This window comes from Chiloscyllium plagiosum, unplaced genomic scaffold (genome assembly GCF_037043375.1).
Source record: "Chiloscyllium plagiosum isolate Xiang-an unplaced genomic scaffold, Cpla_swu_hap1 HiC_scaffold_23, whole genome shotgun sequence".
In the NCBI taxonomy this organism is placed as follows: domain Eukaryota; kingdom Metazoa; phylum Chordata; class Chondrichthyes; order Orectolobiformes; family Hemiscylliidae; genus Chiloscyllium; species Chiloscyllium plagiosum.
In genome coordinates, this window is record NW_028270161.1 from 6,441,441 (window position 1) to 6,468,982 (window position 27,542).

At 39.3% G+C, this 27,542-nt stretch overlaps 2 protein-coding genes across 3 annotated transcripts in view; one reads left to right on the plus strand and one right to left on the minus strand.

Moving 5' to 3' along the window:
• Positions 1 to 10,024, plus strand: part of nudt5 (nudix (nucleoside diphosphate linked moiety X)-type motif 5) — a 42,427-nt gene extending 32,403 nt beyond the window's left edge. The window contains exons 7-11 of the mRNA XM_043714159.2: positions 1,217 to 1,312; positions 5,488 to 5,589; positions 6,280 to 6,288; positions 7,213 to 7,266; positions 8,544 to 10,024. Of these exons, the coding sequence (XP_043570094.1) occupies positions 1,217 to 1,312; positions 5,488 to 5,589; positions 6,280 to 6,288; positions 7,213 to 7,266; positions 8,544 to 8,653 (371 nt within the window). The 3' untranslated portion in view covers positions 8,654 to 10,024. The remainder of the gene's footprint in view (positions 1 to 1,216; positions 1,313 to 5,487; positions 5,590 to 6,279; positions 6,289 to 7,212; positions 7,267 to 8,543) is intronic.
• A 2,128-nt stretch (positions 10,025 to 12,152) lies between these two features.
• Positions 12,153 to 27,542, minus strand: part of LOC122561861 (protein transport protein Sec61 subunit alpha) — a 35,169-nt gene continuing 19,779 nt past the window's right edge. For both annotated transcript variants that reach the window (XM_087999341.1, XM_043714154.2), the window contains exons 3-12: positions 23,930 to 23,995; positions 23,766 to 23,844; positions 23,100 to 23,231; positions 21,624 to 21,733; positions 18,357 to 18,510; positions 18,032 to 18,192; positions 16,676 to 16,873; positions 15,376 to 15,567; positions 14,450 to 14,526; positions 12,153 to 13,172 (exon numbers count right to left, since the gene is read on the minus strand). In XM_087999341.1, coding sequence (XP_087855467.1) covers positions 12,986 to 13,172; positions 14,450 to 14,526; positions 15,376 to 15,567; positions 16,676 to 16,873; positions 18,032 to 18,192; positions 18,357 to 18,510; positions 21,624 to 21,733; positions 23,100 to 23,231; positions 23,766 to 23,826 — 1,272 coding nt within the window. In that variant the 5' untranslated portion in view covers positions 23,827 to 23,844; positions 23,930 to 23,995 and the 3' untranslated portion in view covers positions 12,153 to 12,985. The remainder of the gene's footprint in view (positions 13,173 to 14,449; positions 14,527 to 15,375; positions 15,568 to 16,675; positions 16,874 to 18,031; positions 18,193 to 18,356; positions 18,511 to 21,623; positions 21,734 to 23,099; positions 23,232 to 23,765; positions 23,845 to 23,929; positions 23,996 to 27,542) is intronic.

Below are 27,542 nucleotides of genomic sequence, written 5' to 3' on the forward strand. Positions count from 1 at the left end.
GGGGATCAAAACTGCCCACAGAATTCCAGGTGTGGTCTCTCCAGCACCTTGTACAGTTGCAGTAAGACTTCCCTGCTCATTTATTCCTTCCTGGTCACCTGTTGTACTGGTGTGCTAGTTTTCAGTGTCTGGTACATCAGTCCCCCCCAAGTCCCTGTGTATTGCAGCTTTCTCCTATTTAAATAATACTCTTCTTCTGTTCTCCCTTCTAATATGAACAACTTCACATTTTTCCATGTTAAACTCCATTTGTTAACATTTTGCCCAATTACTTCACCTATCGATATATTTCTGGAAACTGCTGGTATCCTTATTGCAAGTTGCCTTTCCACCTATTTTTATGTTGTTTATAATACATTCACTACCTTCCTCCAAGTCATTAATATATTTTGTAAACAGTTGTGGTCCCAGCACTGATCCCTGTGGAACCACATGTAGAGGTTGCCAACCTGAAAAAGAATCCCTTCACCCCAATAGCTGTTCCTTGCCCATTGGTTAATTCTCTATCCATGCCAATATACTACCTCTAACACAATGGGTTCGCATCTTATGACATAGCCTTTTGTGCGTACCTTGTTGAACGCAATCTGAAAATCCAAATATGACACATCTATTGGTTCCCCTCTGGTTGAGACATCCTCAAAAAGCTCCAATAAATTAGACAGTATTTCCCTTTCATGAAACTGTGCTGACTCTGCTTGATTAGATTATGATTTTTGAGATGTGCTGCTAGTACTTGGTAGTTGATTCCAACATTTTTCCACAATGGATGTTAGGTTAGTAGCTCTACATTTGCATGTTTTTTGCTTCCCTGCCTTTTGAATAGGGGTGTCACATTGGCAGCTTTCCAGTCCTCTGGAACTTCTCCAAAATCCAAGGAATTTTGGAAAATTACAACCATTGCGTCCACCACCTCTGTAGCTATTTCTTTAAAATCCTTGGATGCGAGTCATCGAGGCCAGGGGACTTATCTTACTTTAGACACATTAGTTTGTCTAGTACGGCTTCTCTAGTGATGGTGATGCTACTTAATTTCTGCCCCATATTCTTTAGCATTAATGGAATGTTCAACATACCTTCCATTGTAAAGACTGGTGCAAAATATCCATTTAACTCCTCTGCCATTTTCTAGTTCCCCATAATTGTCTCCCCAGATTCATTTCCTAAGGGGCTTATGTTCACTTTGGCGATAACTGTTTGTATGCTTCCATCTCAGGTCTCATAGATGATGGTGAAACTGCAGAGGTTGCTGCTTTACGGGAGCTTTTGGAAGAAACCGGATACAGAGGAGAGATCAGTGAAACAACTCCAGGTTTGATTCTTTTTCAAAAAAATCTTTCACAGGATCTGGGGGAGAATGGCTAGGCCAATATTTATTGATCTCCAGAAGGTGGTAAGGAGCCACTTCTTGAACTGCTATAGTTTGAGTGGTTTAGGTAACCCCATAGTATTGTTAGAAAGAGAGTGCCTGGATTTCGACCCAGAGGTGGTGAAGGAATGGTGCTAAGTCTCCAAGTCAGGATGGTGTGTCTTCAATGTGAACATTTTGAACAATGAGACCTCCTCTCATTCTTATAAACTTCAGTGTGTACAGTCCCAACCTGTTTAGCTTTTGCTCATAAGACAATCGCTCCATATTCCCACATTTCTGCTGCCCTTGTCCTTCTGAGTGGTGGAGGTAGATGTACAATGCATATAATCATTCCCACCCTCACTAGTTTTGAATTGTAGCTCTGCTGTGCCATCTGAAATGAGGGGAGCAAATGCCCTAGTCATATTTTCGTTAGAGTACAGAGACCAAGGTAATGTCCTGGGCACCCGAACTCCACCATGGCCAGGTCCTGGAATTTGAATTTTCATTTCATACACTCATGAGACAGGAATGTCACTAGCTTGGCCAGCATTTATTGCCCATCCCTAGTAGCTCTTGAGATGGTGGTGGTGAACTGTCTTCTTGAACCACTGCCGTCCATTACTGTAGGCTGACCCACAATGCCCTTACGGAGGGGATTCTAGGATTTTGATCCAGCGACACCGAAGGTACAGCAATACATTTCCAAGTTGGGATGGTGAGTGGCTTAGAGAGGAATTTACAGTGGTGGTGTTCCCATGTATCTGCTGTCTTGATTTTGAAAATTTAAGAGGTTGTGGATTTGGAAGGTGCTACCTAAGGACCTTTGGTGAATTTCTGCAGTGGATCTTGTAGATAGTACCCACTGCTGCTCTGAGTGTCAGTGGTGAAGAGAATGGATGCTGGTAGATGTGGTGCCAACCCCTGGATGGTGTTGAGTTTTGTTGGAGCTGCACCAGTCCAGGCAACTGGGGAGCATCACCCTCCTGACTTGTGCCTTATTGATGATGGAAAGACTTTACAGAGTCAGGAGGTGAGTCACCTGCATTATTCCTAACCCCTGACCAGCTCTTGTAGCCATTGTATTTGTACAGCTAGTTCAGTTTGAATTTCTGGTCAATGGTAACCCCTAGGATATTGATAGTGGGGGATTCATTGATGGTAACACCATTGAATATCAAGGGCTGGTGTCCCTTTAGTGGAGGTGATCATTGCCTGGCATCTGTGTGGCACAGATGTTACTTGACTGAATGCCACGTGAGAAATTAAAGACTTATGTTTGGAAAGTTATGCCATCACAATTTCCTTCACACCACTTCTGAAAGTTGAACTTCAGTTGACCTTTGAAGAATTATGTTATATGAGGGATTACAAATTGACATGATGTTCCAAATACTGAACCTGAGCTTGTGGTGGGTGAAGCTCACATAACACTGATAGTTTCACCAGTGCCATTCACACATGCACACACCCATGTGGAGACATGGCAGTAGTGCGCAAGTTAAAACAGATGATCACAATGCCCCCTCACACCATTCACCCACCTTTTCCAGGTCAGGACACAGAAACAGTTGTCACCCACTGGGCAGTACGACTTCCATTTCACAACCAAAGGTTATTGGGGCAACTGCAGCCATCCCTAGGGATCAGCTAAAATGAGAAAAAAAAAATGTGGGACCTCTGTAAACCTTTATGCAATTGAAATTATGTCATGCAATATTTGTGCAGGGATCTGGAATCACAACAGAGCAAGATCAAATAAATCACTCTCCAGCCTCTCCCCATGGTATTCGGAACAATTCCTGTGCTCGTGCCTATCTACTCTCTTGATTTCTCACATTATTCCAAACATTTCTCACTCTGATTTAAAGTAAAATTTGGTAACTGTCCTAAATTAATATTTCTGACTCCCCACTCAGGGCAGCTTTCCTGATTTATATAGAAGCAATAAACTGTGTTTATCTCATCTTAAACCATTAAATTGAACTGCATATATAAATGATGCAGTACTATAAATCACTTTCTCGACTGTAAGGTTTCTTTAATCTTTTTTCACAAGTCTGAACAAAGAGACCTTGGAGTGCAGGTTCATAGCTCCTTGAAAGTGGAGTTGCAGGTAGATAGGATAGTGAAGAAGGCATTTGGTATGCTTTCCATTATTGGTCAGAGTATTGAGTACAGGAGTTGGGAGGTCATGTTGCAGCTGTACAGGACATTGGTTAGGCCACTGTTGAATTATTGCATGCAATTCTGGTCTCCTTCCTATCGGAAAGATGTTGTGAAACCTGAAAGGGTTCAGAAAAGATTTACAAGGATGTTGCCAGGGTTGGAGGATCTCTGAGCTACAGGGAGAGGCTGAACAGGCTGGGGCTGTTTTTCCTGGAGTGTCGAAGGCTGAGGGGTGACCTTATAGAGATTTACAAAATTATGAGGGGCATGGATAGGATAAATAGACAACGTCTTTTCCCTGGGGTCGGGGAGTCCAGAACTAGAAGTCATAGGTTTAGGGTGAGAGGGGAAAGATATAAAAGAGACTGAAGGAGCAACTTTTCACGCAGAGGGTAGTACATGTATGGAATGAGCTGCCAGAGGATGTGATGGAGGCTGGTACAATTGCAACATTTAAGAGGCATTTGGATGTGTATATGAGTAGGAAGGGTTTGGAGGGATATGTGCCGGGTGCTGGCAGGTGGGACTAGATTGGGTTGGGATATCTGGTTGGCATGGATGGGTTGGACCGAAGGGTCTGTTTCCATGCTGTACATCTCTATGACTCTAAGTCAATATCTTAGCACTTTGATCAGTTTTTCAGCTTGACGAAACATGGAGATTTTCTTTTGTGGAGTGGCTATGAAATTGAACATAGTATCTCAATATAACCCATACAGTACATTATAAAGCCAAATAATAGTTTCTGTGTGCTTCTAAGATGCTCTTCTGACTCAATAAAAATCTGGAATTAAGTGTATAATTATGACCATGAAACCTTTGCCGATTGTGGGAAAAACCCATCTGATTCACTAACAGTTTAGGGAAGTCTGTAGTATTTCCCTGGGGGTTCCTTACATGTGATTCCAGACCCACAGCAAAGTGGTTGACTCTTTCCTGCCTCTGGATAATTGGGGTTGGGCAATAAGTGATGGTGTAGCCAGCAAAGCCCACCTTCCTTGAATGAATAAAACAAAACAAGATGAAAGCAAACGTTTGTTAAATCCTTTCCAAATTTTAGTTACATTTACTTTTCTATACATCTTAACTAAGTCAATTACAAATACTTTCGTATAATGGCAAGATAGTAAATTAGTCCTGGATGTAGGATTGGTCGCTGAGTTGGAAGGTTAATTTTCAGACGTTTTGTCACCATACTAGGTAACATCTTCAGTGAGCCTCCGGACGAAGCCTTCGTCTGGAGGCTCACTGAAGATGTTACCTAGTATGGTGATGAAACGTCTGAAAATGAACCTTCCAGCTCAGCAAGCAAACCTACATCCAGAACTTCAACCTGAGCTACAAATATTTTCAAAACTCAGTAAATTAGTCCTTTTAAAGAGAACATGGCAAATTCTTACAATTGCAGTTATGCGCACATTTCCCCATAACTGTGATTGGAAGGAGTTCAAAACCACTTACTACAGATACTACTTGGTTGCCATAGGAAGTCAGAGGGATTTATCAAATCATTGCTTAAGTTGGTCAATTTTGTTTTCCCAGTTGTAGGCAGCATCCGAGAAGCAGGAGAATCGACGTTTCGAGCATAACCTCTTCATCAGAATTATGCTCGAAATGAAAATTCTGTTGCTCCTCGGATGCTGCCTGGTTGGCTGTGCTTTCCCAGCTCCACACTCTTCAATTCTGATGTCCATCATCTGAAGTGCTTACTTTCTACCAGTTTTGTTTTCCCCTCTGCTCACGGTTCAATCATGTCTGGATATGATAAGTTTAATGGACTCACTGCTGTGTTTTAGTGTCTGTTGGGATAGTGAGAAGTATACTGTGAAGCCTGCACCACCTATAAGCAATTTAAAGGTTATTCATAATTATATCTGTAAGAGTACTTTGCACAGCTGTAGCAAGTTGGGAAATTCCACTTGAGTTTGAACAATGTCTAATATAACTTCAATCCTCACTTCTTTCAGATTTATGCCTGGATCCCGGATTAACCAACTGCACAATGCAGTATGTGACTGTTAATATTAACGGTGATGATTCAGAAAACCTCCATCCGAAACAGAGGCTGGGTAAGTGGGGCAGCCTCTTATGTAGTGTTCTCGCTGCATTACTCCTTTGCTACAGGGCAAAGTCACCATAGTCCGAGAAGATCATAGGACTGCTGTCTCATCAGAGGGAAACAACTGGTGATGAGTTTAACATGAAGGTCACCACGTCTCACATGAAGGGTGAGGTCAAGTAGACCGGACACAGCTTACATTTGCAATGTAAGGTTGCCAACAGTGTGGGGTAATTCCTGTACCAGCAGAGATCAAGGTTTGGCCTCTCACCTGAGATGGTGATTCTCGGGTCAAACTATCCACTGGTCATCTGTCTCTGTCTGATGAAACAGCAGCGCTATGGGAATTTGGCAACTTTACACTATTACTCCTTTGATAGGACAGTGATGTGTTAGTCTAGGTTATATGCAAACCCACTATCTTGTCTCTGATAAGAGTTCTCAAAGCACCAGTTTGGTTCAATTCTTGGTATTTTCCAAACAGTTCAAATGAGGAAACAATACTGTACATGAATACGGAAACCTCCAGTCCAGATTATGTAGTAATCATTTTAGGTTTTCTATTTAATCTGTCCTATAATGTTTCAAAGTATTTTGCAGTTTAGAGTTTGTTGCATTGGGTCCTGGAGACGTACTGAATGTTTGTGAAATCCATAATTTCCACATGGATTAAGTAGACTTTTCTTTTTTACCTTTTCAGATGATGGAGGTACGTTTTCATTCACATTTAAATAACTTGGAGGCCTGACTTGGATAAGTATGCTTATGGACCATTTCCTTCTTTCAAAATTTAAAATCTTGGACATTTACTGCGCCAAAGGAGGCCATTTTGCTAGTCAAGTCTCTGCCAGCAGATAAAGTGCCCGGCAGCCTAATATTGCTTCCCAGCTCTTGATACATAGCCCTGTAGATTATTGCACTTCAAGTGTATGTTCAAGTACCTTTCTTTAATGTGATGAGATTTTCTGCTTCAAGCACCCTTTCAGACAGCAAATTATGACCAGTACCACCACCTTCCAAGTGAATATCATTCTCCTCAACCTCTTGCTGTTTGTCTGTAAACTGCCTTTAAATCTATGTCCTTGGTTATTGAACTCTTTTCCCAAGGGAAATGTATCGGTCACGTCCTATTTAGATATTTTCTAATTAACCTGTTCTGATGTTATGATACTTCCTCTGGAGCAGGTAGAAGTTGTGATGGAAGCAGACACACTATCAAGATACATCTTAAATATTACTAGACATATGAACATGAGGCAAGCAGAGGGATAGATAACATGCATGGGCAATAAGTAGCAGGTCTAAATAAGGATTAGGAATCGATGCAGGCTTGGTGGGTTGAGCCCACATATCCTGGCCCAGAGGTGTGGGGACTGTACAACTCCACAAGAACTGTCAATCCAGGCCCTCAGAATTTCATATATACGAATTAAATCTCCTTCAGCCTTTCCTGTTTCAGAGAAAACTGCCCCAGCCGATCCAATTTTTCCCTATAGCTACAATTCCCAGTGCTGGCAGCATCCTTATAAAAACACCTGTAGTTCACACAAATGACAATATTCTTTATTTGAGGCTGTAAATAGAATTGTTGTACAGTGCATTACCATCTGATTGAAACTTTTTATTTTCTCAGAGTTTGTTGAGGTTATTTTAATTCCAATGAATGAACTTCGTAAGAAACTTGATGGTAAGATTGCTTTTCTGCTCTTGCTGAAATGTTCAAGATTAGAAGTTTAGGTTTTGTAACAATGTGCAGACAGTAACTAGTGTAGTTTTTAATATCTTATTATTGGCTTGTGGCAGAAGTTTGTAATTGGATGTGTGAGGAAATCCTCCAGTTACCTGTATAGCCATTCCATTTATACTGAACAAGCCAATGTTTTGTGTGAAATGTAACAGTCAGAGCACTTGGTTCCAAGAGTTGTTGGGTAGTAACGTTCAATTCTTCCCAGCAACTGGGGTGGGCTTACTTGTAATGTTCTCAACAGGAGAGAAAGTGAAGACTGCAGATGATGCAGTCCTGATGAAGGGCTTATGCCTGAAACATCCAACTCTCCTGCTGCTTGGATGCTGTGCTTTTCCAGTGCCACACTTTGACTCTGCTCTCAGTAGGACACTAGGGACAACTGAGGGTTTTATCACAAGTGGTTTACAGAGTTGGAGGAATTTTTTAAAAAGTGCTTTATCGTCATACAAAAATATAAGATGATTACTGCTTGTGAATGCAAGGTTGAGGCCATTGTTTTTGATGCTTCTGGACTTAATGTAGTCCCTGGAAAGACGAGGGAAGTGGGCAAATAGCAATTCCAACACTTGCAAAAGCCCCTTTAAGTCATACATGATCTTGGCTTGGAAATGTATGTGCTGCTCCTTTATCAAGTCAAAGTCCTGAACCTCCCTTTCCAACAGTACTGTTAGTCTACCTACACAACACAGTCTGTAGCAGCTCAAGATGGTGGCTCACCACCGCATTCTTAAAGGCAGTTAGATACAGAATATAGGTGTTGGCCTTGCCACTAACACTACTTTAAACTGGTTCCCAATCTTTACAGTGACACAGCACACTTCAATGAGACAAAACAATTCCATGTCGCACACTCATTTTTTCATGTCATTTTAATTTTTCCTTTTAATCATGTTTAAAATGTCCATTTTAAAATTGAAAGACAATACCCCACTTTCCATGAGTTTGATGAGTAATTTTGCTTGGGTAGAATATTGTTTAAGATAAAAACAATATTTGACTTGCATTGATTTTCATTACCTTCATACAAAACTTCACACACCCCTAGTGCACAGTGGTTGAAACGCACAGCCATATTCCATGGCAAATAAAGAAAAGTCAGAGTTTTGCAGAAAGGTATTGAGGGCCATCAGCGAAACCACAATGTATGATTACGGTTGTAAACAGCTAGCCATTCTCATTTCTTCACTTTTCACGATTGTGCTCATTTTATTTTCCAGAAATGCTCCAAAAAGAAAATATTGTGGTGGATGCTCGAGTTTACGCCTTTGCGATGGGTTTGATGTATGCCTCTTCAAAGCCCAACATGTTGCCTGTTTTGAAAGCTTGAAGGTCTTCTCATCTACAGCTGTTGCACATGGATATATTTAATCTCAGTTTTGTACTCTACTGTTGTACTAAGGAACAAAGAACCATTTGTCTAGAATGTAATAACATTGATATAATTAAATTTAAGAAGCCAGATTTACAGAACTGCCTTATTCATAACTGCATCACTTCATCTTTGCAAAATCCATAAGTGGCAGCAAATAAATTGCATTTTTTTAAAAATGTCTTTCAAATTTTTGCCCTGGTACAGAAAGTTGCATGTGGGTCAGATACCTAAAGCCAGTACAAATCAGCATGAGTTGGTAGAGAAATCTTTGAATATTATGGTGTGAGCTTTTGGTTTGACAGAGTTCTGGAACATGATCTGAATATTGCAAAATTATATTATAGACTCAAAACCAGCAGCCTTTGTAAGCCTCTGAAATCATAGCATTAAGTACAATTAGTTTTGATTAGCAGAAATCCATCATCACATTTAGGAATCTCTATTTCAAGATACTCAGACATCCACAGGACCTGGTTAGGAATGCACTCTGTCCACACTGGCATATGTTTAGAATTCCCATTATTGGAGTCAAAATCATTTTACTGATTGGATATTGGCTTGCGGATTAGCTGAGAATAGAGGCTAAGGATTGTGATTATCCCTCTAGGTCTCCATTGATAAGTTAGTGTGGAGGTAGTTCCCTCAAGCAAATCTCAGACAGATTATGTAATATATCTCATCCCAGTCTCATAGGTACTTGGTGTATTTCCCTTCCCCTCCCTGGTTGTTATGTAACTGGGAAGTTAGGATCTTAGGCCTCACTAGGTAGGCAACTGTTACAAGGAGTTTTTCAGGTGGCATGATGAACCACACAACTTTCCATTGAACAAGTCTGCTGTCAACATTTTCTAACTACTGTAGAGAATATTACCCTAACAAATGGTTAATTGGACCACTTTTGAGGTTGGCACTTTAAAATTCTGTTTGCTTACCAGTAACTGACTCTCAATAGATATGTAATCCTGGATATGTAGGATCAGAAACAGGGCATATCTTCTTCACATCCATTAATTAACCTTTCTGGTAGTCAAAAAAAAATTCCTTTTGGATTGCTTTAATCCTCAAGGCCAATTTTGTTTTGTACCATACAACTACTGTAAAGAAAAATGCATTCAACATGTGTTTCAGTAAAAGAACATGTTTGTCATAAGCATTTGATTTATTACTGTTCTGATGTGTTTTTAAAATTTATTTATATCTGCTGTAAATTTGAGGAAATAATGAAAGTGGATTAATGGTTTAAGAGCTCAGATTAACAGGAGCATGCTAGTAATTTTTGGATTAGAGAAAATAAATGCTATCCTGCCAAAAACATTATTTAGATCACTTGGGACTGAAAATGTTTTTTTTTAAATAAAAAGCAACATGTGATTTTAGCTTTTAGAACATGATGAAATTCTGTTGTATGTAATCGTGCTTTGACCTTTTATTCAAAAGTCAAAATAACAGGTTGGCATTTAGAGCAATAGGGTTTTTTTTAGTTCAAAGCTTCCAAACTTTTTTTTAAAATCAATGTCACCTCTAAAACTGATTTAAATCAAAGCTTGTGAATGTAATTCTGTGATGCTAACAGTCCTGCAGTTTAATGAAGGCATTAGCTATTTGAGAAAGTCACTGCCTTTGTTAGAGTACTGGAATAAAAATAATACAAAGCATGCATTTCTAGCATTGCAGTCTGTTGAGGGAATGTTTCTGTAAATTGCAGACCTGTTGGAAAAAGCTTGCTTATGGTTCTTTGTTTTCAGAAAACCTTCACACTATCCCAAAACCTCATGACAATTGTCATCGTGAAAGATTTGGATTCTCATGTCTTTGGCAATATTGTCGAATTTTTTTGGAATCTTCATTTGGGCGGCACGGTGGCACAGTGGTAAGCACTGCTGCCTCACAGCGCCAGAGACCTGGGTTCAATTCCCGCCTCAGGCGACTGACTGTGTGGAGTTTGCACGTTCTCCCCGTGTCTGCGTGGGTTTCCTCCCACAGTCCAAAGATGTGCAGGTCAGGTGAATTGGCCATGCTAAATTGCCCGTAGTGTTAGGTAAGGGGTACATGTAGGGGTATGGGTGGCTTGCACTTCGGTGGGGCAATGTGGACCTGTTGGGCCGAAGGGCCTGTTTCCACACTGTGTAATCTAATCTAATCTGGACAAATATTTGTTCATCTTTAATATTAAAGCATGGGTCAATATCTGTCTGGTGATAATTTTAACTGTAACAATTATTTCCTGGTACAAATTCCTGTTCTGCTTGGACAGCACAAACCTAACTAGATTCTAAAGCTCCAACATGAACAGGTCCAAACAATCAGGCAGCAGTTATGTCAAGACATACGTGTCACATACAGACAGGCTGTTAACTAATTTTATACCAATGGAGTAAATAAACAAACAAGATGGTCTAATTGTAGTATCCAGAAACTCGACTAGGAACAGGCATAAAGAAGGATGAGACTACACGAGACGATCTATTGGCTTTGAATGTCTCGCCTTTGTTCGCTGCTCCTCCATGAAACTAAGTGGTTGGACTTCTGTGAAGGTACTGACCAATGATGTGTGATATGGCATTGTAACACTGAAAGGCTCATCTTCAACAAAAGTACAGAATTTACAGAGTGATAAGAAATGACAAACTACTAACCCAGAACAATGTATGTAAACAGTTATCCGAAAGAACATAACTGATCAATCTAACTATCACTCTGCTCAATATGTGATCTCTGTACTCACTGAAGAAGCTTCCATACAGGGTCAATTTAAAGGTCTTCTGACAATTTCATAATTTGGTGCTACAGTTTCAACGTGATTACAGATTAAATGACTGCTGATCAAGAATTAGCAGTAATGATTTTGTTTAGATAGAAAAAAAAAGTACATGATTTGCAAATAATCTTGTAGAAGGGTAGAGGTATTAAAATCAAAGCATGATGGATTCCAACATCTAGAGTGGATATTTTGTAGACCTCCAATTATATTTTCCTTAAACATATCTTTAATCCAAGATGTTTAAATCAAACTAATGTTCAAAATTGTTGCAGAAAATGTCAAATTTGAAGTATTTTAGCATTATTTTAGCCTTCGTTAAATCTATTTTCCATAAAGGATGCCAGTCTCTGATTATGCACTATACACATCAGAAAATTTAAGTTCCATTACAACAGTTAACTTTAAACAGCCTCAAATGAATCAGTAACAACAGATTTTAAGATGGGGATCGAGCTACCTTTTGGGTATTCCTCAGACAGTCAAAGTTGGAGTGAGCTGAAGATCAGCCTAGGATGTAATACCTTCTGTGGTTGGGAATCTGCCTGGCATTCATTGGAGAGGCTCAAGTAAAAAAAAAGTGCGATAAATAATATCAGCACTTAGAACCATAGGAAAGGAAGCAGAATCCAAGCAAACTTTGCAACATTTTCACTAAGTTTACAAATGCTCAAATTTGAAGTAATGACTGAGAAATAGTGTAACACAGAAACGGATTTATTAAACTTGTCCTAACTGAAACTCAGACTGTTGTGTCATCCCTAACTTTACTGAAATCATTAAAAGCATCAACTTACAAGATTACCATAATGGTCTCAATAACCCAAAGTGTACACTTTTAACACAAGTTCTACCTGTTCAGGCATCAATACATTTATTTAATACTTTTGACTTTTCACTTCTATATCAGTATATAATAAATAATGAACTGTAGTGTATGTCTTCATACAAATGCACATTCATATGGATTACTGTTTTTATTAATAATTTACATGAATACGTTTGGCACAGATTGGTTGCCAGATACAGGACAAATGGTTTCAGCCTGGAATCCAGACATAAGCTCAGGCAATTTCAAAATGCCACTCTAAGCATACATCAGGGAAACAAAACACTGGATTGTGACTTAGAATTTAAAAAATTATGATGTGCTAAAATGAAGAGTCACTTTCACATCTAAAACAAAGTTATTTCATCTATCATTTTGAAAATCATAATTTAACTTATCCAAGTTTCTTCTGTTTATGAGAAGACAGACAAAATGGAACAGGCATGCTTATTGAATACATCTGTACTGCAGATATTGTGACAGTAATAAAGCATCAGAAAGCACTACTTAGTACTGATGATGCTAGCTAGTACTGGAGTGTTAAGAGTGAAGGCAGTGAACAGTATGCTGTTCAAAGACAGCTGGGGGGGCGAAAGTTTTTAAGTGGATAAGCAAAAACAAAACTTCATACAGAAGACAGTGCATAACATTGAAAAAATCCCTTTTCCATAAGTAAGTAAATTCTTCAAGGTTTGGCAATTTAAAAGAATAATGCACCCATGCCTCCAACCTCAGCTTGTTCTTTCACAAAGATTTCAAAGTACTGATAGATAATAGTAACAGCAAGTAGGATTCCTGTTCCAGATCCAATGGCTCCCAGAAAATCTGCGAGGACTGAAAGTGCTCCGATGCAAAGCCCACCAAAAGCAGCTGCTGTAGGAATATACCTTGAGGTAAATTAGAAAGCCCATTACAAACTTGAACACAATAGCAGCTGGATGTTTTAAAACAAGATGCTGCACGATGATAAAGTATTAAATGATTCACTGGTACATACAGAATCATTAATACCTGTACATTTAAAATTAAAAGACGACACTTCATTAGCTGTAAAGCATTTTAAGGTGTCCTGAAGTTGTGAATGGTACCATGTAAATGTAATTTTTATTATTATAATATATCAACAATATTTTAAATGTGAAGTAAACCATATCGCTTCGAAAGAATCAAAATAGAGTAGACGCAGCATATCGAAAATAAAAACTGAAAATGCTGGAAATACTCAGGTGGAGAGACTAAGCAGTCAAATTTGACCTTACAACAGAACCAGTTGATTATTTTTGATGAACAGCTGCAAACCTGAAACGTTAATACTGTTTCTCCTTTGAATGATGCTGTCTGACATACAGATTTTGCATAGCTTATAGTACTTCATGAAAAATAATTTTACCATTCTCAAAGAATTTGATCTCAAGTTCAGTAAAATACAATAGAGAATGGTCTATCAAAAATATGAATTATTTTGTCTAACACTCATTTTGGTTAAAACTCATTTGTAATTTTTTTGATATGAAGTATTAGACTACTTCCCAAAACAAAACAGCATGAAAAGTTGCACCGTTTGGGTGCAAATATTACAATGTATTTAAATGTAAAATACAAGTAGATTGCCATGCAATTAGTTTTTCTAATAATAACTTTGGGCATATTTTCTTCCATGTTCTCAGAGCTCTACACAATATATGTTTTTAAAAATGAACTGTACTTCATTGGTTAGAGATTTGTTTTAAAAATCTGCAAGTGCTGGAATCCAAAGTAGACAAACAGGAGACTGGAGGAGCACAGAGCAAGCCAGGTAACATCAGGAGTCACCTCCCAGTACTGTCTGACTTGCAATGTTCTTCCAGCTTCCTGTTTGTCTACTTTGCACCTCATTGTTGCTGAGTAATAGGATTACATCTAAAATATAGCAAGTCCTCATTTAAAGTTGTGCATTCTTGAAAATTGTGACATAGGAATCAATGTTAAAAATGGACTTAGGATCTGTCGGGTCTGCCTCATCGCAAAAAGACATTAAACCCGAGAGATTAATGTCTTTTTACTTGAGTGTTTAAATTTCAGCCTCTATCATTTAATGATTATCTCAAATTCAGAAGGTTTCCACTACGGCTACGATATTTTGAATATACAATTATCCAACACAATCCAAAAAGTTAATACTGACCTATTGAGTTCATGGACCATTGAGGTTTCTCTGTGGCCTCTCATTACCATCTGCTGTTCTTTCAGCTGTTTAGCAACCTGAAAAAAGATACATCCTGTAATGAATATTTAGCATTCTTTGCAAATGGGATTTTGTCCCCTTTTATCATATTGCTAGAAACAGCAGCTTTCACATTTTGTGAGATAATTCAGAGCATGCAGAGTTGGTCTCCTCTAACTATTTCATTTGGTAGAGAGAAGACTTGGTGTAGCCTGCTACCCCTTCCAACCTCTTTCCCCCAATCCTGGCTTCATTATGTTGTTTTGGAGACATAAGTCACGATCTCCACGAGCATAGAAGAATATTGTCCAGCATCTTTCTGACAGCGTACATCATTAGAACCTGAGTACGAGAAAGCAACAGCAACAGTATATACCCAAATATTTCTGCACTACTTCAAAGTGTCAAATTTAGTACCGTACATTTGCTAAAAGACACTTAAAAATAACTTGAGGCTTACACTAATTTACCAGATCCTGGCAAATACTTACGGAAGAGAAAGAAAGTGAACAGTTTTAAATGAAGACTCAGTATGGGAAGGATCTTGACATAGACTACAGGGAATAACAATACAATTTTAGTTGTTAACTTCAATACGAATCTATTTGGAAGCATGCAATCTGCTTGGTCACTTCTTTCCAGAATTGCATTCCCATTCTTGACTTTCCATTCCAGATTTTGAATGTGCATTTGAACAAGCAGATGGGTCTTCTATTTAACATCTTGTTCGAATGACAGCAGCTCACATAATGCAGTACTCCCTCAAAAATGTACACAGCGCTGGCCTATATTCGGTGTTCAAAACCCACCATAGGCTCATTCCTATAACCTTCTGATCCACAGCATAACCAATTAAGCCAGGCGGACTGTGACTCAATATTACTTACATCCTTAGCAGAAGAACCAGAAACGTCGATCCAGGTCTTGGAGAAGAAAGCACATGATCCGAGCATGAAGATGATGTAAACAGCGACATGGATGGGATCATCAAACACAGCACTGATAGATTCCGGAGGTGAAAGATAATAACAGAGCCCACCAACAGGGTATGAGCGAGCTGGCCCACCTCCACTTACATCCTGGAAGTGATCACCAAATAAGTGAAGAGCTTTAAAACTACAACAAAACATAATACAAATGCAGGTAGGAAAACAAGAATCTTTTAATTCTTTATTTTAAACAACAAGTTTAACTTTTGTAAATTATTGTGGCAATAACCAGAAGGCTAGCAAGTGTTAGAAGAGTTGCTGCACAAATGTTAATATGCACCATAATCTTAAATGGAGTAAGCCAATGCTGAAGTTACTAGCAGGGATGGAGCTGGGGGAATATCCACAATTTAAAAAAAATTACAATTAAGTGGGGTGGAGATGGCAAAAACTATTTTGAATATTCGGTCACTGTTAGGATAACTAGTTAAGTACAGAATTCACAAAGTTTTTCAGTTTTTTTTAAACAGTACAACATTGAGATTGGTTACTTCCATCTTGCAACAGAGCTTCCATAAACAAACACATAGATCTAGATACCATCTATCAACCCCTCAGAAAACGAACAGGAAAGGACATCACCACAAACCCCAGGAACCCCATCTAGGACAAACATATAAATAGAAAGCAGAAAACAACAGCTTCGCTTCACTTGGAGGTCACCACTGATGATGTTACCTAGCCAGGTAATGAAAAGTCTGGATATCAAACCTACAGCTCAGTGAGCAAACCTACACCCTAAACCTCAACCTGAGCTACAAACCTTCACAAACCTTGCAAAAAAGAACTTCCAAAGTTAACTAAAACTTCTGCGCAAAAACAAATCACTAAATCACACAGATTACAAAGCTATGGCCATGAACCAGCTTTAAAACTTTAATTGAAATGCTTCTAATGATAAAGCAGTATGAATTTTGACATGCTGAGGCTGTTAAAACTTTCACACAGAAATACAAATTTGCTTTGGGAGTACAAGTAACATTAAACCAATCTTGTAACAAAAAACAGCATTTTTAAGTCACAACATAGTTGGATGCGTGGGGAAATTGTTTTCTTTAAAAAAAGGGCCAATTATTTTAAGTATACCCTTTCCAAAATAAATGTATCAATGCATTTTTAAAAGGTATCTGCGATAGCAATGAACGCAGCTGTACTTCACATCAACATTCAAAATAAATTGGTGCAGAGTTATACTTACAGCCCACTGGCCCAGCAGATTGACCAAGAAGTTGCCACTGAATCGAACAGACAACATCTGAGAGATAACGTACAAGTTGGATACAAGAGCAGACTGAAGTATGATAGGGATGTTAGATGTATAGAACAGCTTAATGGGATAGCTGCTGTACTGTCCACGGTAACGAGCAGACTTGATGGGTAGATCCACGCGGAATCCCTGAAAAATAAAACATTTACAGCTGTTTACAGTTATTTGAATAAGTAAAAATGTCCTAACTCCCATCTATTATTTAGAGCATGCACACTTCACATCTATCGTAATCGATATGACTTTCTGTACCAACAAATGAATGCTTACTCACAAAAAGAACACACTGCCGGGAACATAAGCAGCCTGGCATACTCCAGGAGGAAAAAACAGTGCAAAGACAATAACAAATTTTTAAAAATTGAAGTGGAACAATTTTATGCTGAAAATGCATAATTTCCAGTAAAACATGCAGGCCACAAGCTGTTCAATACTAACCCAAGAGTACATAAATAAAATCATCCCCATATCAAGAGACATTATTCTTACCAACAATGAAATTTCTTAATAAATTTATTTTTCTGGTACTTATAAGTAAATCTGGGCTGTGGGAGCTCGGTCGCTGAGCATATTCAATACAAATATCAATAGATTTCTGAATATTAAAGATACAAGGGATGTGGGAAGAGAACAGGTATATGCTAGAGGAATATTACCTATGATCTGGCTGAATGGCTTACTCCTGCTCCTATCTCGTAAGTTCTTTAATATTAAATACAACATGAAGAACATTCCCAATAAGCTATTGACTGCAGTGTTTCTATCACAAAACCAATACAGAAACTTTGTGAAGAAATTATTTGATTCCCTGTTCCATCACCATGTCCTGGGGTAAAGACAATATCAACCTCTGTCATTAGTCCACAAAAGTGCTGCCCATCATCAACTCAGGATGAATGTTTAGTTTACGTTGTATGCATCAGACTGGATCCGGCTAATTCACAGAGACTCTGCTGAAGATTCCCACTTGTACTCCCTCCCATTCCCCCACTTGGGAGGTACAATAATCCACAGGATGATTCAGATAAGCTTTGTAAACACAATGAATTGAGAAGTTATAAAAATCAAACCACAACTTATAGTCTGAGCCGAGCTGGATAAATAAATACAATTCACTAGGAGCATTACACTTTTGATATTGCAAAGACGATTTCATTGCAGTGTTAAACTTTTATTTGAGCAAATGCTTAGCCTGAACTGAATCAGGCAAGATGCATGTGGCTTCTTTTGAACTTTATAATGTTGGATTTTAAAAAGAACATCTCCTTCTTCCAGACATAACCTTACCTGGAAGTAGATAACAACAGCAAACACAAATATAGTGGCAATGAGGTTCATAAGATTGGGCAGATTCTGTCGGTAGAAAGCTTCCCGCAAAGCTCGAACCTTGTCTTGTCGAGTCGCCAGCAGATGGAAGAGTGCGATCACTGCACCCTCAAATTCAGTGCCTGGACAAAGCCATAATGATGATTTGAGTCACGAGTTTTGAGTTGTAAGAGTGCTGGAACTCATTTTGTAGGGCTTCAGCTATTGATAGCTACATTAATTTAAAAATAACAAATTAGATATTCTAACAGAGGGTTCACCAGCAAAATACAAGGCCACAGCTTACCCCTGCCAGTATTGATGGTGGTAGGGCTAAAAGCTTTCCAGACAATGGTTTCGCAGATATTTGTGGCAATGAAGAGGGAAATGCCAGATCCCAGACCATAGCCTTTCTGCAGCAGCTCATCCAGCAACAGGACTATCAACCCAGCAACAAACAGCTGAAAGACATGCACATTAAGGAAAAATTACAAAATATCTTGACACCAAGTTAATAGGTTAACAAAGTATTTTGGCTGGAAGATCATTGATCAATTAAGCTGACCCATCTAAATGGTCCCCTTTCCAGGAAAATATCCTTCTGTAAATTAACATTTGATAACCAGAAACTAATCTTTACAAAGTTCAAGATGGAACAAAAATGCCTTTAAAAAAACGGTGAGAGAAAAATATGATTAGGAGCATTCATCATACTAATTGGTTACCATCAATCCGATTGCAATGCTAAAGAACATTCTGGGATACTTATACAGGTGAGAACAAGATAAAAGTGGCCTTTCAAAGACATAAAAGCTGGAAAACTGCACTATTTTACATGTAATTTTGAGCATATTGGGATAGTTATATTATGCCCCACCAACACATACATATCCACACTGGATCGTTATAAATTAGACAGCTTGAGTGCACAGAAATAAAATTAAAATCTTGTGTTCAGTTATCACTTCATGAAAATAAGATCCTTACTCCGGATGTCAATTTAATGATCACGTTGGTTCTCTCTCAAAACACACTAGCTTTGTTTTAAAAGTTCCTCCCCTTCTTCATGTATGATAAAATTATAAAGATTACAGAGAGTAGACCAGGGAAAAGAAAGGAGGAATAAACAGCGGGTGTTTAATTATACTAAACAATGCACAATAAAGTCAGAAATGAAGACTCATGTTGGTTAAAATAACACTGAGAAGCATCACAATCAATATTTCATGAAACAAACATGTCAGCTCCTGTGTTAAACAAGCAGACAATTTCAGAGAAATGCATTTGCTGCCACTTGCTTCAGATTGGGAAGGCACTACTCAAAATCCAATTATGCAGTTATAGTCACATTTAGATGCTGACTATCTCTTGTACAAGTGCCACCTAGTAAATTTTGAAATATTCATTGAATTCATTTAAAAGTCCCTCTTCAACTTGTCCAAAATTAACATTTGACAACTTGCCAAACAGTATTTTGGTTGTGTAGAACCTGAGTATTGCTTACAAAAAAGGACTTTTGGCCAAAGCTATTCATATTTCACCTATCAGGACATTCATAGAGATACCAGTGTGAAGGAGAATAACATTTTGTACTGTACGATAAGTGTGCTGATTGATTGCCAAGTGGACTCTGACTGATAGAGGGGTTGCTGTGAGAATGCTCAACTTAGATGATGACCAATAGTTAATTACTAAGCTGTGTCTAAATTTAAACCAGATAGGTTGACTCTTAGGTTGAGGCATTACCCTCAAATGGCTTTGCCTGTTTGTGCCCATGAGGAAGGTTTTGAAAGGCACAGTTCCCTGAATGATGATAGGGAGACAGAAAAAGATGAAACAGAAAGAAGCTCATATGACAGATAAGTTCCCTGTGGTAGGTTCATTCACAGAGTAAGGAGGCATGGGATACAGGGAAATTTGGCTGTCTGGATACAGAACTGGCTGGCCCTTAGAAGACAAAGAGTGGTAGTAGGTGGAAAATATTTAGCCTGTAGCTTGGTGACAACTCGTGTTCTGCAGGGATCTGTTCTGGGGCCTCTACTCTGTGCTTTTTATAAAAGACTCGGATGAGGAAGTGGAAGGGTGGGTTAGTAAGTTTGCTGATAACACGAAGGTTGGTGGAGTTGTGGATAGTGTAGAGGGCTGTTGTAGGTTGCAACGGGACATTGACAGGATGCAGAGTTGGGTTGAGAAGTGGCAGATGGAGTTCAACCTGGAAAAGTGTGAAGTGATTCACTCTGGGAAGGTCAAATTTGAATGCAGAATACAGGGTGAAAGGCAGGATTCTTGGCATGGTGAAGGAAAAGACCAATCTTGGGGTCCACATCCATAGATCCCTCAAAGTTGCCACCCAAGTTGATAGGGTTGTTAAGGTGTATGGTGTGTTGGCTTTCATTATAAGGGGGATTGAGTTTAAGAGTCGCGAGGTTATGCTGCAGCTCTACAGAGCTCTGGTTAGATCACACTTGCAATATTGTGTTCAGTTCTGGTTGCCTCATTTTGGAAGAATGTGGAAGCTTTAGAGAGGATGCAGAGGAGATTTGTCAGGGTGCTGCCTGGATTGGAGGGCAAGTCTTATGAAGAAAGGTTGAGGGAGCTCGGGCTGTTCTCATTGGAGGGAAGAAGGATGAGAGGTGATTTTAATAGAGATGTACAAGATGATGAAATGCATAGATAGAGTGGATAGCCAGAGACTTTTTCCCAGGGCAGAAATGGCTATCTTGAGGGGGCATAATTTTAAGGTAATTGGAGGAAGGTTTAGGAGTGATGTCACAGGTCAGTTCTTCATACAGAGTGGTGGGTGCATGGAATGTGATGCCAGCAGTGGTAGTAGAATCAAATACATTAGGGACATTTAAGCGTCTATTGGATAGCACATGGATGATAGTAAAATGAAGGGTATGTAGGTTAGTTTGATCTTAGAGTATGATAAAATGTCAGTATAAGATCAAGGACCGAAGGGCCTGTACTGTTCTATGCTCTATTGCCAATGCTGGAGATCTGAAATAAAAACAAAGGACTGAAGAAACGCCACAGGTCTAACATTATCTGTGGAGAGGGAGAAAAACAGTCAATGTTTCAAACTGTGTTCCAAAGATGAGTGATACTGTACTTGAAATGTTAAATAATATGGCAGATGCTAGGCTGATAATACAAATGAGAACACGGCTGAATACAAAACATTCCAAGAGAAAGCGAAAATGAAAATCAAAAGCAAAGAGATATTATGAGAAGACACTGATAGCTAAAATAGAGAGGGGAGTTTTCTACATATAAATAATAAAAGGTTAGAAAATAGGTGAGCCAATTAGGTACCAAAAAGGAAATTTACACAGAGACAGAGGGCATTGCTGAGATTATAAATTACTACTTTACATCGTTTTTCTTAAGGAAGATGATGCAGAAGTCAAGCTACAGGAAGAGCCAAAAAATAAACAAGGAGAAGATACTCGATCGGTTGGGCAAATGGGAGGTGGTCAGATTGGGATGTCTGGTTGGCGAGGCTCCCTACAAGCTGCACAACTCCATAAAACAGCCGGTACAATACTTGGTACATGTAGCCTGAAGCACTGACCTGTATAATGATGAGTAGACAAATGCCGGCCCCCATCTCTGCTGGATCACCATACATGCCTGTCATTACATATACTATAGCCTGACCAATAGTGATAATCATCCCAAATACTGCAAAGAAAATAAAATATTCAAAAATCAATTCATTCAAAGCTATACATGCATGTCCAGTATAAGAGAAAATTTTTAAGATTTATTTTTGGGAAGACAGTGGCAATGTCACTGCACTACTAATCCTGAGTCCCAGGCTGATGATCTAGGTTAAAACCCCATTAGAGAAGATAGTGAAATTTGAATCAAGTAAAAGTCCAGAACAAAAACCTAGCCATGTAGCCATTGTCAATTGTTGCAAAAATCCCTCTGGTTCACAAATGTCCTTTAGGAAAGGAAACTTGCCATCTTTACTTGGTCCAACCTACAAGCTAACCAATGTTTTTTCTCATTTTTGTCGTGTCTGTGTGGACTGCTGAGTAGTCTAAGGGTATATTTAAACCAGAGTGGAAAGTCCTATGTGGTGGAGGAGGACGACGATGTGTGTGTGTGTGGGACTTTTAGTTATCAAGTGGCCATACAACTTATAGCAAACATTGTACGTGACTCCAAACCTACACAGTATCATGGACTCTGAATTGTCCTCTGGGTAATTAGAGATGGGGAATAAATAGTGGCTTAGCCAGAGATGCCCATGTATCATGAATGAATGAAAAATAATTGCAGAAACTGATGGAAAAAGAGAATAGTCTTTTTTAATAGCACAAAGGAAATATCAAAATATTTACTAGCACTTCAAGTACACAGTAACTTTTCAAAATCAATGAGACAAATTCTGTTTCGATTCTTTTAAAAACTCCAAACATTGACATTTCTTCAGATGAACAACTGAATTTCAAGCATAGGGACTTCAAAAATATTAAACAAGAGTCCAAGGAAATAGTGCGAAACCACTGATGACCAGGTCAAAAGTGTCATTTAAAGCGGTCTTCAGAGGATGGGGTGGTGGTGGGGTTTGGGAACAGAAATTCAGCTGAAAAGGGTCTGTGGGCATGGCTTCCAGAAGTGGAGTGGAATGAACAGATACTTTCTTCCGCCTAGCCTCTGGAGTAAATTTTGAAGGTAAATTGAAAGGTGGCTACAGACATATAGTGGGCAAGGCCACGAACAGATGAAGGTTAAAGAGTTTAAATTTGGATGTGTGGTGGCCTCAAAGTACAGATCAGGAGAGCACTGAAATACATGACACTAAAGATGACAAAGGCAGGGAATCTGGCTACAGCAGAAGGCAGACAGGGGGTGTTGGTAAAGGCATACCATGTTGCAGAAATGAAAGCTGGTAACTCTCTTTATGATGGCGAGGAAATGGGGTTTGAACCTCAACTCTGGATCAAATATGATGTCCATAGTGAATTTGATCTGGTTCAGCCAGAGATGGAAATCAGGACCCACTCCTCAAAGGTAATCTAGAATTCTAAATTCTTACGCTTTTGAGCTCCATTGAATAGTGCTCGATCTTTTGGCGTGTCACCAACTTCGATGATCTTTGCTCCAGCCAGTAGCTGCATAATTAGACCAGAGGTTACAATTGGAGAGATACCCAGTTCCATTAAGGTACCTGCAAACACCAGCAATTCAAGAAGAAACATCATAAATCACAGTAAAAAGCAGTTTATGTCAGCGCAAATCAATTTTGCTGAAGTAATTAATCAACATGTACAATGTCCCCATTCATGTATTAATAAATCGAGAGAATTTTAGCCATTTGCAAACAAGGCCTCCAACCGATTGCTTCTTTACAAGGTCTGATGCAGTTCCAACAACCATCACAATCGAGAACAGATTAATACCAATTATTTAGCTCAAGGCTGCTATTGGAAATTTGTTTACAGCCCAAATCATGCTTGTTTTGTACATATAACAACTGCATTTCAGCATCCTTAGCTATTTTTGAGAGATGCAATTAAGACATTAGATAAAGCATCTCTTCCACTGAAATGCCTCAAGAAGAGGTGAATTTAACTTTGCAACTAATACTGGACAGCACATTAGAAAAGGCACAGGGCATGATCTGTAAACTTTCTCCAGGATAGTCCTTCAACTGGAATTTGAATAGTTTAAATACAAGTTAACCTATTTTAATAAAACCTACCCCTGTTGGACGCCAGTATGACTCTCATCCAATAGAATGGATCGGCTGAGTCTGATGACATGATGCCGAACAATGGTATCTATAATCAACAATGAGACATTAGTGCGCTTCAAATATTGTTTGTAGTGAAAACGCTAGCCAATTTCTAAAACGAGTGCACTTACCTGACAGCATACTAAGAAAATGAAGAGTGTGATAGCTGTCCATAATACTTTTTCCCTGAACTGGATCTATGGGATAAACAGATGTTAAAGATAATGGTTTTCAAAAATCCAAGACACAACAGGCAGTTCTCCATTACTGTTCATTTTGTACTTTCACATATTGCACAGCAGTTACCAAATGGGGTAGGAAAGCAAAGTAACAGTTGCCTTGATAATAATCTGAAGGCTATCTTTGAATTTCAGGGTAATCCCAAGGAAGTCAACACTTCGGGAAGAAGAGAGCAGGACTGCATAATCTGACATTGTCCTGCATGACGTGGCAATTCTATGCCCCTTAGATGTCATACTATTGGCAATAAGAATGTGTCAGCTGTGCCTCAGTTAATAGCACTCTCATCACTTTAGTCACTAGGTTTCAATACAATTCCCACTTCAGCAATTGAACACAAATCAATGCCAACACTACCGTGTAGCACTGAAATAGCACTGCATTTTTATAGGTACTTGACAATCAAAGTGCTCTGAAACATCAGGATTGTGACAAAGCACCAATGAAAGTCAGTCTTTTTCTAAAATGAGACAGAAAGAGATTTACAAACACAACATAAAATGTAACACTATTCCGTTAAATCTGTTCCTGCATGCAACTTGCGTATCCTTTTCAAGACAAGAGCAGACTCAATGGGTTGAATGGCCAACTTCAAATCTTTTCTCTTGAAACATTCAGCAGTTATATTAAGTCACAACACAAAGACATTTCAAATGAAAAAGAGCAAAACATACGAGTGTTTTCTGTGTCATGCTCTAGCAACTGGAGAAAGCTAAAAAATGGCTGCTAGATCATTTTTTTGTCTGATTTTTGGTGCACCAGTTTATCCATACAATAACGTAACAAGTAAAAAATAGTGGACAGATAAGATAGGAAACTTTCACCTTTAAAACAGGTTTTTTTTTTAAAAAAGAAGCTTAAGGATACTCCCAAAGAATTGCAGAAGATTCAGAGATTGGAATTCCTCTCATTGCCAACAAGGTCAGGTACTCCTTCAGGATTTTTGTACAAGACACAGAGGCAACCGTCTTTAGCCCAGGGTACTGCAGATAAGGTCTTCATGGCTAATCAGATCCAGGACAAATGTTCGGAGCAAAATCCAAAAATGTTCAATGCCTCCATCAACCTGACCAAGGACTGCCTTATGAGAGATTGATTCAAATTGGCCTGAATTCACTGCAATTTAGTAGGATAAGGGGAGTCTAACTGAAATGTAAAGTTCCAACAGGACTGGACAGATTTGGGCGGCACAGTGGTTAGCACTGCTGCCTCACAGCGCCAGAGACCCGGGTTCAATTCCCGCCTCAGGCGACTGACTGCGTGGAGTTTGCACATTCTCCCCGTGTCTGCGTGGGTTTCCTCCGGGTGCTCCGGTTTCCTCCCACAGTCCAAAGATGTGCAGGTCAGGTGAATTGGCCATGCTAAATTGCCAGTAGTGTTAGGTAAGGGGTAAATGTAGGGGTATGGGTGGGTTGCACTTCGGCGGGGCGGTGTGGACTTGTTGGGCCGAAGGGCCTGTTTCCACACTGTAAGTAATCTAATCTAATCTAATTAGATGCCAGGACGAAATTCTCTGGTTGGAAATCTAGAACACGGGTCACAATCCAAGGAGATTTAGAACTGATGTTAGAAAAAATGCCTTCACTCAGAGGGTTGTGAACCTGAGAATTGTCTCCCACAGAAGGTTGCAGAGGATATTCAAGAAAGAGATAGATGCATTTTTAGATTTTAACATCAAGGGACATGGGAAGAAAGTACGAACACGGGTGCTATGCTATTGGAAGAAAGTTAGGATTGCAGATGCTGGAGATCAGAGTCGAGACTGTGGTGCTGGAAAAGCACAATAGGTCAGGCAGCATCTGAGGAGCAGGAGAATCGACATTTTGGGCATAAACTCTTCATCAGGCTGAAGAAGGGCTTATGCTGGAAACAATGATTCTCCTGCTCCTCAGATGCTGCCTGACCTGCTGTGCTTTTCCAGCACAACACTCAACTGATGAACTGTTGGATCAGCCATGATCATATTGAATGGTAGAACAGCCTAGTTCTGCTCCTAGGTTCTGTGTTTTTTTTTACTTTCTCTAAATTGTGATGCCCTATGGTTTGGACAGAGAAACTTCGGATTCCTCATTCATAACTAAACGCAAGAATCTAAATTTAGCGGATAATAGGGAAGGCAAATGGAACAAATGGAATATAACACGTGGGAGGATTTGCTAAAATCATACGAGGCAGCACTCAGACCACAGCTGAAACACTGTGACCAGTTTTGGGCCTCTTATCTAAGGAAATATAGTCTTGTACCAGGAGCATAATTTCACAACAAGGGCTGCCTATTTAAGGCAGAGGTGAGGAAGAACTTGTTCTTTTCAAAAGTGGTGAATCTGTGGAATTCTTTACCACACAGAGTTGTTCACTGGGTTAAGTATAATTCAAGGCTGAGATAGATTTTTAAATCTATAAGGGAATCAAGGATAATAGGGAAAAGTCAGGAAACTGGAATTGAGAATGACCAGATCAGCCATGATCTCATTGAATGGCGAAGCACTCAATGGGTTGAATGGCCTATTCCTGCTCCTACATATTATGGTCTAGTGTTTTGGCTACCCATTAAAGGTTGTCATCCCCTTGAGACTCCTGTATAATAATATGATTGCTGCTATCCTGAGTAAAGACTCAAACTGACACTTTTTACATCCAAACCAGGGTTAAACAAATGTGTGGTTGTCCCCATCTTGTTCATCATCTAAGTGTCAGCACCCACATCAGAGAGGATGTACCATCTAGTGTCAGTGTCCTATATCATCTGGACAGGAAGCTCTTGAACCTTGGTCACTTCAGGCAAAAACTAAGCTCACCACTGTGAACATCTACAACCTTCAGTTTGTGGAAGACTGCTGCATGATGGCTCATTTGGTACAGGTCATGTAAAGGACATTCAACCTTTTCAACACTTCAAAGATGATGCTTGGCCTGTCCTTAACCATAATCAAGACGCAAGCCCTCCAACCTTCCTCGGGCCAGTTCAGCATTCTCTGCATCATCTGCATGGACAGGGCAACTCAACATGCATAGCACTTCCCACAACTTTGTATTCCCTTGGAAGAGGTGGCTACCATCAAACTCCAGCACCCAGTCAACTGGGCTAGCATTTCTTCCTTCAAGCTGTGACGACGACTGACAACAAGAATCTGTGGACGTAAACAAAAGGCCCTGATCTACAAGACTATTGACTGCTTTGTAGTAAATCACACTTTGGGAGGAATAGAGGTGTATACTATTGTTGATCTGTAGCACAAAGGGACTCAGCAGTTGTAGTTCAGGATTCTCTTCAGTTTAACATTCAGGTACAATTGGCAAGTATGAAGGCAAATGCAATGTCAGCATTCATCTTGAAGGGGCTAGAATACAATAGCAGAATTACACTGCTGAGGCTGTACAAGGCTCCAGTCAGCCTTGGATTACTGTGAGCAGCTTTGAGCCCAGTATCTAAGGAAGGATGTGCTGACTGTTGATTGCTTGGCAAGACACTTCCTGACCCATCAAGGCACAAGCCACTTCAAG